This window comes from Salvelinus alpinus, chromosome 9 (genome assembly GCF_045679555.1).
Source record: "Salvelinus alpinus chromosome 9, SLU_Salpinus.1, whole genome shotgun sequence".
NCBI lineage: Eukaryota > Metazoa > Chordata > Actinopteri > Salmoniformes > Salmonidae > Salvelinus > Salvelinus alpinus.
In genome coordinates, this window is record NC_092094.1 from 79,161,461 (window position 1) to 79,175,172 (window position 13,712).

The following is a 13,712-nucleotide window of genomic DNA, read 5'->3' on the forward strand; positions in this document are numbered from 1 at the left end:
CAATTCTATTAACGATGGTGAGGGCAGGTGTTCGGCAGGCAGGAGCGAAGGACACTGTCTACCGGTGTTGCTCCCGTTAGCTAGCAAGAGGCCTCCGGTGGAGAGGGGTGAAAGAAAACTCAGATAATACTATTATTTATTTTGACCCACATTCAAAAGTGCCACGCAAGCATGAATATGTCATGCTTCGAGGGGGAGGTGGGGGGTGGGTGTTCTTGCAGGAACCAATGGGGTGCTCGAGGAGAGGGGGGGGGGATTCCCACATGCAGGAACGCCCCGAAGTGCGGGCTGCAGTTGTACATAATTGAATAATGTTGGCAAGGGCCATGTCCGAGACATAGATATCAAATCCATAATGCATTGTGGGTAATTGATGACTGATTGATTGATTTACAAATAATAATGAGTAGTTATTTTTGGTGCAAGGTGATTTGTAGTCTGCAGCTGCCTGCTCTTTCGGCTGCCATGTCGAGCAAGCCCACAGACAGTAGCAGGCCTATGCTATAATAAAGTGTTGCATTCACAAAAGTTTGAAAATAATAACATTCTTGAATTTCGTTTACCGCGTGTTTCTGTCTCTGCAGATTCATATATTATGAGTGATGTAGCCTATGTTCTTTTTTTAACAAGATAAATATTATAGACTATGTTTCATCACACCACAACTTTTCGGCTGCGTCCCAATTCTGTATTTTCTTCACTAATTGGTCTTTTGACCAGTCAGATCAACTCTGATAAAGATCTGTTGTGAAAAGATCTGATGTGATTGGTCAAAAGACCAATTAGTGGGAAAAATATCGGCGTTAGGTTACCTGTGTAAACACAGCCTTCGTAGCCTACACTTTAACCTAACTAGCAGGCTAAAAGAAAACGCCTGAGTGGAGTTCCCACATCCGGTTTTCAGCGGAAAAGGAAGCTAGATTGAATTAGCTGTATCCCTGAAAACATTATACATCCGGTTGTGCCTACACTTTGATCAGATTAATTCTTATCAGGCCTATCATTGGTTACAACTCACGGCTGCACTCTGTTGGTGAGCTATTACTCTGCAGGCAATTATAAGCCACTCACTTCTGAATTGTCCCACTACAAGCTATGCTTAGCTTATTATAACAATGAGGACTTCTTGTCACATTGGAAAGCTACTTTTAGAATAGCAAAGTTGTGATTGGATCTGGGATGTTTGTGATTGGATCTGTGGCAGCTTCATTAAATAGTATCCGCAAAACACCAGTCTCAACGTCAACAGTGAAGAGGCGACCCCGGGATGCTGGCCTTCTAGGCAGAGTTGCAAAGAAAGATTAAGATGGGCAAAAGAACACAGACACTGGATAGAGGAACTCTGCCAAGAAGGCCAGCATCACAGAGTCGCCTCGTCACTGTTGATGTTGAGACTGGTGTTTTGCGGGTACTATTTAATGAAGCTGCCAGTTGAGGATTTGTGAGGCGTCTGTTTCTCAAACTAGACAGTCTAATGTACTTGTCCTCTTGCTCAGTTGTGCACCGGGGCCTCTCACTCCTCTTTCTATTCTGGTTAGTGCCAGTTTGTGCTGTTCTGTGTAGGGAGTAGAACACTGCGTTGTACGAGATCTTCAGTTTCTTGGCAATTTCTCGCATGGAATAGCCTTCATTTCTCAGAACATAGATTAGACTGACGAGTTTCAGAAGAAAGGTCTTTGTTTCTGGCCATTTTGAGTCTGTAATCGAACCCACAAATGCTATTGCTCCAGATACTCAACTAGTCTAAAGAAGGACAGTTTTATTGCTTCTTTAATCAGAACAACAGTTTTTAGCTGTGCTAACATAATTGCAAAAGGGTTTTCTAATGATCAATTAGCCTTTTAAATGATAAACTTGGAATAGCTAACACAATGTGCCATTGGAACACAGGAGTGATGGTTGCTGATAATGGGCCTCTGTACGCCCATGTAGATATTCCATAAAACATCTGCCGTTTCCAGCTAAAATAGTCATTTACAACATTAACAATGTCTACACTGTATTTTTGATTAATTTGATGTTATTTTAATGGGGGAAAAAGTGCATTTTCTTTTAGAAACTAAGAAATTTCTTTGTGATCCCAAACTTTGAACGGTAGTGTACGTTTTTGTCTGTATGGAACATTTCTGGGATCTTTTATTTCAGCACATGAAACATGGGACCAACACTTTACGTGTTGCGTTTATATTTTTGTTCAGTATATTTCAGGTTCAGAGAGAAGACCCAAAGCTGACAACTTTAGGTTAAACTATGCTTGGTGTGACAGTTTACAAAGACAACTGTATTATATTGTGTATTTCCTGACCGTATTTGACCTGTTTTGTGAATGGAAAAGCTTGAACTTCATGTCACTCTATTTGCCATAGGCGTGAAAATGTCGTACCATTCAGTAATTCATAAAGTATGGGGTGGTATCTCTGTGTTTTCAGTAAACAGCAGAATGAGGGGGGTATCTGTTGTAACTGCCTTTGTTCCCACAGGTAGCCATAGTGAGTAACCAATAGCAATAAGGACTAAGCAACAGATGGTTTCTCATACAAACCCAATATATTTGCCTCAACCCCCTCCCTCTCTCTAAAACACATCTTGCTAGGGAGAGTCCCCTACTAACCCTCTCCTCTGCACAGGTGGAAGGTACAAGCTACACTTTAATCATCAGCTTAAATTACACCTGAGCACATATCACTTTGCTGCCGGGCAATAAAATACTAGAAACAACAACACTATTCTACTGTACTATTCTGCTTTTTCTACTCCTTCCTGTTTGAACATGCTGGTCATTATGCCTGCTAAACTGAACAACAGGGACTATAGAAGCACGGGTGCGTGTCAATGCTCTTCCCTCAAATTAGAGGGAATGAAAGATGGAGGCTCCCGAGTGGCGCAGTGGTCTAAGACACCGCATCTCAGTGCTAGAGGCATCACTACAGACCCTGGTTTGATTCCAGGCTGTATCACAACCGGCCGTGATTGGGAGTCCCATAGGGCAGTGCACAATTGGCCCAGCATCGTCCAGGTTAGGATTTGGCCGGGGTAGGCCTTCATTGTAAATAAGAATTTGTTCTTAACTGACTTGCCTAGTTAAATAAAAAAGGGCTGGATCACATAGATTTAAACACACTATTCTGACCACCTGCACAACATACCATGAAATGGTTTGTTTATGACTAGGAGATACAAAATGCATGAGACAGGATTTTGGAGGAATTTGAGAGGTTATCCAGACCTAGTCTGGTGATTTGACCTGTTTGACTGTAACTACCTGTAAACTTGCCTAGCAGGGAGTTCTCTGTTTGGTCAGGGCACTAACAAGTGAGGGGGGGGCAAAGACAAAGAAAATATGAAAAAATAGGGACCAGAGAAAGAATCCTGATATACTGATCCCTTTGAATAACCCCACCACCAACCCAACACAAACAGGAATAATTCATTTACAATAACAAGGCTAAGTTGGGCTGTGATGAGTAGGTGGATCAAGGGAGCAATCACTCACATCACGGCATGCCAGTTATATTTGTGGACATCCCACACCCACGGTAAACAAAGCCATTGTGGGGGTGTTGTGGAGTATAACTTGCTGAGACATGATGGGAACAATTAGTGTGTGAGAGAACACAGGCACAAATCTCCAAGGGAGGCCAAGGAGAGTGAATTCTGTAATATCACAGGAATATGATGAAGACCAGGAGATGTTGAAGAAGGGTGAACTCTTCATTCAAGGTGTCTGGGGTGAGAGTGAGGCATCCACAAATGAAAGTGTTTGTACTGTATTATGTTGCTAAGTAAAAAATAATATCACAAACTATTGTATAACAAAACTATGTTAAGATCCAGAGAAGGGGATAATACTTCACTTCAGAATGTAAAGTAGAGTTTATGCTTGATGATATTTAGGTTATGATGACAACATGCCACATATAGTGATATGAGTGTTTGACAAATGGGGTCTTAACAGTTATTACACCATTTAATCTCTCCCATGGCACAGCACATGTCCTCTAGTGTTGCTAGGCATCATAAATATGTCTGAATGCACTGAAAGGGGGAGTCTGTAGCCTACTGCAGCTCCACATTCCTTCCCAAGGGAATGTGGTAAATCCAGAGGATTTGGGAAGCGTGGAATTCAGGGGAGGTCCTGATGGGATTACTGAATTATGGGATTGTTGTATGGAGGAGGCCTGGGGGGAGAGCAGGCCCCTCGGCTACATTGTAGTGGCTGAGGGAGGTGAAGGGGGACATGGGGTCAGGAGGTGAGGAGGTAGAGAAAGGGTGGGGATGAGGAACGGTGAGGGGGGGAACAAGGGAACGCACGGTTCACACGGAGCACAAAGCTAATCTGAGAGTTGGACCGACCTGAGGAGAAAACTAGAGTTATCATCTCTTCCTGTTTGTGAACAGGATTTCAATAGGAGCGTGTGCTTCGTCCTGTACAGCACAGGCCACCTACAGTTGAAGTCGGAAGTTTACATACACCTTAGCCAAATACATTTAAACTCTGTTTTTCACAATTCCTGACATTTAATTTAACCACTTTATTTTAAGAATGTGAAATGTCAGAATAATAGTAGAGAGAATTATTTATTTCAGCTTTTATTTCATTCATCACATTCCCTGTGGGTCAGATGTTTACATACACTCAATTAGTATTTGGCAGCATTGTCTTTAAATTGTTTAACTTGGGTCAAATGTTTCGGGAAGCCTTCCACAAGCTTCTCACAATAAGTTGGGTGAATTGTAGGCCCATTCCTCCTGACAGAACTGGTGTAACTGAGTCAGGTTTGTAGGCCTCCTTGCTCGCACACGCTTTTTCAGTTCTTCCCACATATTTTCTATAGGATTGAGGTCAGGGCTTTGTGATGGCCACTCCAATACCTTGACTTTGTTGTCCTTAAGCCATTTTGCCACAACTTTGGAAGTATGCTTGGGGGTCATTGTCCATTTGGAAGACCCATTTGCGACCAAGCTTTAACTTCTTGACTGATGTCTTGAGATATTGCTTCAATACATCCACATAATTTTCCTACCTCATGATGCCATCTATTTTGTGAAGTGCACCAGTCTCTCCTGCAGTAAAGCACCCCCACAACATGATGCTGCCACCCCCATGCTTCACTGTTGGGATGGTGTTCTTCGGCTTGCAAGCATCCCCCTTTTTCCTCCAAACATAATGATGGTCATTATGGCCAAACAGTTCTATTTTTGTTTCATCAGACCAGAGGACATTTCTTCAAAAGTACGATCCATGTGCAGTTGCAAACCGTAGTCTGGCTTTTTTATGGCGGTTTTTGCTGAGTAGCCTTTCAGGTTATGTCGATATAGGACTCGTTTTACTGTGGATATAGATACTTTTGTACCTGCTTCATCCAGCATCTTCACAAGGTCCTTTGCTGTTGTTCTAGGATTGATTTGCTTTTTTCGCACCAAAGTACGTTGATCTCTAGGAGACAGAACGCGTCTCCTTCCTGAGAGGTATGACGGCTGCGTGGTCCCATGGTGTTTATACTTGCGTACTATTGTTTGTACAGATGAACTTGGTACTTGAAGGCGTTTCAAAATTGCTCCCAAGGATGAACCAGACCAAATAATCTGTCTGTAAACAATTGTTGGAGAAATGACTTGTGTCATGTACAAAGTAGATGTCCTAACCGACTTGCCAAAACTATAGTTTGTTAACAAGAAATTTGTGGAGTGGTTGAAAAACGATTTTTAATGACTCCAACCTAAGTGTAAGTAAACTTTCGACTTCAACTGTATGCTCACTGCTCTGACCTGCTGTCACACAAACAATGTCAACCGGTTTCGTTTCACTCTACTGGCAGCGACGATCCAAAGCAAAAAATAAGATCTTCAAAGGTAAACAGTACGTGTGGAGAGGCATTATTCTTATTTTTTGGATCAACATTTATTTCTGACTCTAATATGGTAGTACAAATTTGGCAGTGTGTATTATTCCAAGATCAGCATCAAAATGTGGCGAATATTGTCATAAAAACACAGCAGGCTTTTCAACTTAAATGTCCATCTGACCTAGTAGGGTATAAGGATCACGTATTAACAATACAAATATAGATAATATCTCCTGACCTCAGCAAGTTTTTCTATGCTAATATGAAGTGGACAGTGTAATGCCATGTGCGTTCAGATAGAGAGCGCGAGGGCCCCATCAGTTGTTTGTGTGATATAGAATTACAATGCTTCTAGGAATGACGTCAGGCTCTGTACATTAACGCACCGACATGAGCCACTGTCTCCTGCCACAGCTGTTCCAAACCCTCCTCCAATTAATATCGAAATGATCACCATCCCTCTGGAATGCAGGGTTGAGGCCTCTTTGTATGGTCTATTATCAGCTTGGATTATCAGATAGAAGGCAGACAGTAATGTACCAGTATTAAAACAGAAATAACACAATAGCAAGTCATAAGCCACAAGGTATGGAGCTAGTAATCAATGTGTATCTTGTTAATCTATCTGCATCTCTCTCTCTCTCTTCCTCCTGGCTAGTGGGGCACATACATTAGCACAAAGCATGGCTCCTCAGAAAGAGAAGGGGAAGTAGGGACATAGAGAGAGCACTGTGGAAGCAGACACACAGAAGATCCTTTAGGGAAGTCTGCAGGCTAGGGACAGAGCATTGATAGGGCTGTGTGTGTGTGTGTGTGTGTGTGTGTGTGTGTGTGTGTGTGTGTGTGTGTGTGTGTGTGTGTGTGTGTGTGTGTGTGTGTGTGTGTGTGAAGAGAGAGCTGTGTTAAGGGGCCCCAATAGAACCAGTGAAGCCCTAACATTTAGGGGGCATTTTGGGGATTCAGGGCTTGAGGTTTCATGTTGAGGTACTCCAGCACGAACACCTGTAGGATCTTGTTGAGGTTCTCGATGGTGGAGCGGTCCAGGTTCTGCTCGTTGTCATCAAACGTGTGCCACACAGAGGGGAAGGGGGTGGGGATGAGATGGAGGACGCGCACACCTGAGAAGAAACCACAATACAAAGCTCATTAGTACCCTACAGAACACAGCCAAGCCTATGTTAGACCCAGTGTGTTAGTTTACCTCTGTTGAGGAATGGCATGTGGTCATCCTGCACCGGACCCACAGGCATACCGGGCCAGAAGTACTGTACATCGTTTGGATGGTCCTTCAGGTGGCCCGTGTTGTGCAAACGACGCTCTGAAAAGAGAAGGAACATTCAACATATTAGCTAAGCCCTTTGCACTATGAGAGAGAGAGAGAGACAGACAGAGTGAGCGAGGCTGATAGAATAACAGAGATCAGAGAGTGAGTGCTCACCGATGTTCTGCATTCTGGTGAGCCACCGGGCAGTGTTGGGGAACTGGTTGCCAAAGCGTGGGCTGGGGCCTCCAATCAAGTCTAAGAGCAAAAACAGGTCCTGGAGAAGAGGGAGAAAGAAGGGAAGAAGAAGAGGAGGGTGAGGAGAGGAAGAAATTGAAGACAAAGGATCCCCTCAGGTCAGTGTGTGAGAGGGTCCACCAGCCAGGTCTCATGGGAAAGTAATTCTCCACAGCCTGGAGATAACTCCCTAAAAGACCACTACCTCGAAGCTTATGAAATTAAGGATGACATAATGCTACCAGGGCCGGTATTATGGGCGGGCTTCTGGGGCCGCCCTCCCGTACCTCCTTGCCCGTTCAAATAAAATATTTAAATATTGATCATTTATTTGACCGAGACGAGCGCCGATAGAAAGACGCGAGCGAAACCATCTGAGCGAGCGAAAACAGTGCCCCTCTCTGTATTAGTCTGATATTTCTTAATTTCTTCCTTTTAACTTTTTGGATTATGTGTGTATTGCTAGGTATTACTGTATTGTGTTCTATTACTGTATTGTTTTGTATTGCTAGGTATTACTGTATTGTTTTGTATTACTGTATTGTTTTGTATTGCTAAGTATTACTGTATTGTTTTGTATTACTGTATTGTTTTGTATTGCTAGGTATTACTGTATTGTTTTGTATTACTGTATTGTTTTGTATTGCTAGGTATTACTGTATTGTTTTGTATTACTGTATTGTTTTGTATTGCTAGGTATTGTTTTGTATTGCTAGGTATTACTGTATTGTTTTGCTAGGTATTACTGTATTGTATTGCTAGGTATTACTGTATTGTTTTGTATTACTGTATTGTTTTGCTAGGTATTACTGTATTGTTTTGTATTGCTAGGTATTACTGTATTGTTTTGTATTACTGTATTGTTTTGCTAGGTATTACTGTATTGTTTTGTATTGCTAGGTATTATTGTTTTGTATTGCTAGGTATTATTGTTTTGTATTGCTAGGTATTACTGTATTGCTAGGTATTATTGTGTTGTATTACTGTATTGTTTTGTATTGCTAGGTATTACTGTATTGTTTTGTATTACTGTATTGCTAGGTATTATTGTTTTGTATTGCTAGGTATTACTGTATTGTTGGAGCTAGAAACACAAGCATTTCTTTGCACCTGCAATAACATCTGCAAATCTGTGTACGACCAAGAATCTGTGTACGACCACTAATCTGTGTATTTGATATGTATGTGTAGCCCATGTATCCGGCATGTCGTACTCTTTTTGGCCAGACAGCATCAGATACATGAGCTACATACAGTAAGACTCAGGGAACTGTTTTGGTCGCTAGGATGCTTCTCTGGTGAGATCGTTTCAGCCACTTGTGAATCTAAGGAAAGTTGGTGAGTTCACAGTGTCAGTGTCTGTAGTGTCAGATAAACATGCTCTCCATTATAGAACATGTAACCTACTGTAATTGAAGTGATTTGTTTGACAGCCAGACGAATACATCATGACTGATTGTGTTCATGCCACATTAAAAGGTAATATATTTGTATAGTTAAATTACGTCTTTACCCCCCCCTGCCAAAAAATGCCCAACCAACTGACTCATTCTGGCGCTAGTACTGAACACTAGCACCATGCCAAATTCATGACCCCTCTCTAAAACACACATACCTCACTGCAGGACTATGAGCCTCTCTGAAACAGTCTCCTTTATCTCTTCCCTGACAGGAATGGTGCTCTATTTGTTTAAACAACAGTAGTACTATCTCTCCATAGCTAGGATACGGCTAGAATATTGTAGATGGCATAATAAATGTCCAAATATATTCCACTACTCAAGCCTCCCCAATGGTTGCTTGTCAAGGCTGAAAGATGCGTTTATAAATCAAACATATGAAGGACAGAGGCTTTAAGATGGCCCATCCCTGCACTGCAACTGGGTGAATATTAGGTCCCCATATGCTGAATTGGCTGAATTTGTGCTTAGTTGTTTGAATATGTGCCTGTAATGCCTGACATACAATGCCATGCAGTTCGTTGGTGTCTGAGGCTCCAGGTGGGTGTGCTGTGTTCTCCATCTTCTGGGCCAGGTGGCGGGAGCCGTACAGGGAGTCTGTAGAGGTCCACTGGAACAGAGCCTCCTCTCCATCAAAGAACAACAGCTGGAGAGACAGGTTGGGATTGGATCCCTGGTCGAGGATGAGCGGGAGAGTGAGACAGAGAGAGAGAAAAAGAGAGGTGGGGGCAAGAAAGTGAAAGAGATGTTTATTAGTCACTGCAAACAGTACTTGGGGAACTACTGGTTTGAACTTTTAGCTTTGCTGCCACCTATTGGTTTAAACAAAACACTGCTATGAAGAAATCGGTATTCAGTTTGTTAATTCAGGGTGGCCTTTGTCACAGTCTGTAGTGTCAGATAAACATGTCCCCTGGCCTGACCCTATGGCTGCCCCTGTCACTCAGGACCCATCCCCTCAGATTGAGGTCAGCTGCCCCATGGAGCAGGGCAGCACAAACAGCAATGTGAGGAGGCTCTGTGACTGCTATGTCCATCTCTTTTCATCTCTCATCTCTCAATTCTTTGTTGATCTTGGCTACAGGTGTGTAAAAACTTTGAGTGGGTTTTTACAAACTTTTCTGATCTAATATTGCTCATCAAACATAAATTATTGTACAGACTGAAGTGGACACATGAGAAAATTCTAAACCTTTCCCTACCTTCAGAGTCTTCAGCTCCTGGTCCAGAGCCCGTACCAGCTCCAAGATCATGGCACAGGGCACAGCTGAGTCCGTGGCACCCAGGAACTCACGCCCATGCCACTGGGGAGGGTAGTACTTGGAGTCGTAGTGGCACGCCAGCACCAGGTGACGCTTGGCGGAAGGGTTGAGGGTAGCGATGATGTTGTTGAAGGTCATGGGACCGTAAGGGGTGTGTGACTCAAACATGTCCTCCTTAACATCCCAGCCTGCCCTCAGAGAACCCAGAGTGCTCTTGATGTGCTAGTGGGAAACAGACATGTTGTACAATTAAATAGACAAAGCATTGGGGAACACATTGGGAAACGTTTATCCTGGTAACTGACTAAAAAGAACTGACTAAATCCCCTCTCCTACATATACTGTACACTGACGAGTCTAATCACGCCAATGACATTATAAGTAGACCGCACACAGTCGATTGTTCATGCTGTCAGCCATAGGGCTACCGACCTGTTGCGCTGCCAGGCTGCCTGCAGAGTTGGGGTACCGTGTCACTAGCAGAGGCCTGAGGTCCCTCTGCCACATCTGGTTCAGGTCTGTGTGTGACAGGACCCTGGTGATGTCACTGGAGCTGAGGGTGCTGGGCTTGTGGCTGATCTAGACAGACAAGTGGAGAAGAGAGAAGAATGCACAAGATAATCAGGATTAGGGGTGCTCTGACAACCATGAGGACAGGAACAAGTGGCTTTTCTTCATTACCACCTGTTTAGTTGAGACAGAGGCCCTGGCAGAGAGGCTGTCATTGAAAGAGGCACCACGGATGCTCCTCATTAATCACAATCAGTTCAGCCGAGGTAGATTAGTTCAACCTCTCAGAAAGCGATAAACAAAGACAGCCATGCAGGGAAACTAATACCGTGGCTAATCACTACGACCTTGTTCCAATATCTACAGTGTGCAAATGGAAATATACAGTTTAGAACACTGTGAAAGAACATTGCGCTACAGTTGCAACTTGCACATCTTCAAAGTAGAGAAACGGAAATCTCTAGTGATGCATTCAAATTGAGGAACAGGCTAGGCAGGAAATACACATGACGCATAGATCGTTAGTCTCTTAATATACTGTAGCTTTGTCGAATATCTAGAGTACAGGACATAGGCTACTGTATGGTTTCAAACTGTCGGTTTACATCTTGCTATACAATCATTTGTATAGGGTGTCTGGCTGATGTCTACCAAGACAAGCTACAATACAACACAATATTTGCTTTATTGGTCCATTTTTGTTGTTGTTGCTGTCACAGTACCCAAGCTACATCATTAGACAAGGTTAACCAATCGTTGAAAAACCCAAGGTTACCCAACAATTGAAAAATCCAAAGTGACGCAAGTGAGCTAGTTTATTCTTGTTTTCATATAGGAATGATACACTGTGTGTACATTTATGGTTTGACAAGACTGTTCATGACTGATTTGTCAAGATCGTGTATGCCTGTAGTGAACTCAAGCACCTTTGCTGCGAGACATTTCAGGAGACAAGCCGCAATCACAGATCCAGGAAACAAGGTTGTAAATAAACTGGCAGGTTACTACAGCTTCGGCTTGTGTGAAAGGTATGCTAGCAGGCAGCTCAGAAATATGAAGGGTGCTTGCTAATACATTTCCCCTGCCTCTCACAGGGAGCTTCCCACATATACATGATGGAAAGATCTGTATACCTTCTTGGAAGACAAAGCATATCACAATTATTTTGTAGGCTTGATGATGAGGGAGAAAAACAAATAAGTCCACAAAATAAGCCTTAATAGCATTCTAGGAAGAAACCCATGGACACAAGGTATTGATCATATTCCATTCCACCTGCCCCGATCCTTTTTGTTTGGTCTCAAAGTTCACCTGCCTCTTGTGCAGTGATCCTCTGTTGTCCTGGTAACTGGGACTGAGCGCCAGGACAATAAGTGGTAGAAACAAAGATGGTGAATAAGAGAATAACACCAACATTTCAACACCCTTCCCCTGTAGCCTGAACTGTGCTCTGAAGATCAGCAGCTCTCTATTGTTTCAGTGTATAATTTGCATGTGGTGATCTGGCTGAGGAGATGATCTGTGTTATGAAACTGATGTCTGGGTTCTCTGGGGCTGAAAGGTCAACATCAATATGAACAGAGCATGGTCTTTCTTCTCTCTCCATTTAGCAGCTTCCATTGCCAAAGGTAATAACAGTGTGGTCTAATAACATATTAACACATGGGCTATTAACCAATGAAAAACAGTAACACACTGGTTATGAACCTGGTGATAATATTTCAATTGGTCACAATCATGTTTTGTTATAGGATTACCTGTTGAAACATGCCCTGCATAGGCCTACTCTTGTCATTTCTCTGCCAACCATCCCCATGGTTTGATCACAGAGACCTAAAGACAACACTGTGGGGATACTGTATTGCAATATCTCTTTCCAAGAGGTGTGCTTTAAGGGAATGGGCTCACACATTGATCTGAGAAAGGGTTAAAAGGGGCTCCACTTTAGATCTATAAATATCAAGATCTGCAATTGGTGGATCAATGATGACTGTGCTGCCATAGCAACGAGACAAAGAGAAGAGAGGATGAACAACATTGGGACCTGAATGGCCAAGCACCCTTTATCTCAAAGAAATTACACATCTCTTGGAATGAAGTGTAGGCCTATTAAGGATGCATTAAATGCCATTTGAGGTGAGAGTTGTAAAAACAAACTGTGGTTTGTTGTTATTTTGAATGGATTCTATTATTTAAATTACAAAACTGTGAAAATAAATGCTTTGTAATATTTCTTAAATATAGATAAATTATTACTGTCTCTATCTCATTGCTGTCTCTCAACTCTCATTAGTCATTCATTGCCTTTTTGCCCACATGTCTCTTTAGAAAATTACAACTTTTTGACATATTCTAAATTAATGTAGGCTATAGCAATCATATATGTTATGCAATAGAAAGGATGAATTTGGTAATAACTTTTTTTGTTTTGATAAAAGCAGAACATGCACACAATCATTGAACCGTGTACTGTAATATTTTTTGTAGCCTACCTTATCTTGTGTCCATGGGACCTGTGCTCTCTGTCCATTGATATTATCGATAAATGTTGCACAAATGCTCACTACATAAAATAAATGTATAAGCGGACTGGAACGACGTTCAGTCATCGTGGCGGTTTCTCTCACTGAACATTCAAAGCTTCTCCTCAGTGTAATCTCGGATCATGTGAAAAACATGAGGGAGGACCAGAGGCATTTTACAGGCGTCACTGTTTGTTTTTTTATCCCAAGGCGCCACAGAGCAGAGGGTCTATTTATGTGAAATTGCCTTTTTGGTTTCATGTTTGATTTGTTGTGAAGGCTTCAATTCGATTTTGCTGATAATAACATATTAGATCAGAAAAGCTTGCATCTATAAATGTATCTGCATTTTATGAGGCATGGTAATCAAGCAATACAAGTAAACGATTGTAAGTTAAAATGTAAGCATAGCCTTTCCAAGTGAATTCATAATTTACATTTGAGATATTTCAATTAGCCTACATTCCCATAGTAAAGTAATCAAACTGTGGGAACTGAACTGCGCAGCGACAACAGCGTATGCAGTGCCTTGATCTCCCGCTTGATTTGATGTGGCGCGGGAATAGACTACTGTCATTGGAAAGCACCCCCAATTGGCACTTGGTCTCATCCCA

At 42.4% G+C, this 13,712-nt stretch overlaps 1 protein-coding gene across 1 annotated transcript; it reads right to left on the reverse strand.

Annotated features, from left to right (window-relative positions):
- Positions 1-5,880: 5,880 nt before the first annotated feature.
- On the reverse strand, positions 5,881-13,644 carry LOC139530687 (glutaminyl-peptide cyclotransferase-like). Its single transcript, XM_071327316.1, has 7 exons — positions 13,069-13,644; positions 10,499-10,645; positions 10,007-10,288; positions 9,310-9,477; positions 7,285-7,384; positions 7,048-7,164; positions 5,881-6,964 (listed from the first exon to the last, which is right to left on the reverse strand). Exons 1-7 carry the CDS (start codon positions 13,183-13,185, stop codon positions 6,786-6,788), a joined length of 1,110 nt encoding a protein of 369 aa, XP_071183417.1. The 5' UTR covers positions 13,186-13,644; the 3' UTR covers positions 5,881-6,785.
- Between the last annotated feature and the right edge of the window lie 68 nt (positions 13,645-13,712).

Bases quoted from the DNA above. Each gene is read 5' to 3' on its own strand.
- LOC139530687 (XM_071327316.1), bottom strand. From the start codon at position 13,185: ATGACTGAACGTCGTTCCAGTCCGCTTATACATTTATTTTATGTAGTG. The intron at 7,385-9,309 runs GTATGTCAGGCA...CCTCTTCTCCAG, and splicing joins CCAACGAACTGCATGGCATT to GACCTGTTTTTGCTCTTAGA. The intron at 7,165-7,284 runs GTGAGCACTCAC...TTCTCTTTTCAG, and splicing joins CACCAGAATGCAGAACATCG to AGCGTCGTTTGCACAACACG.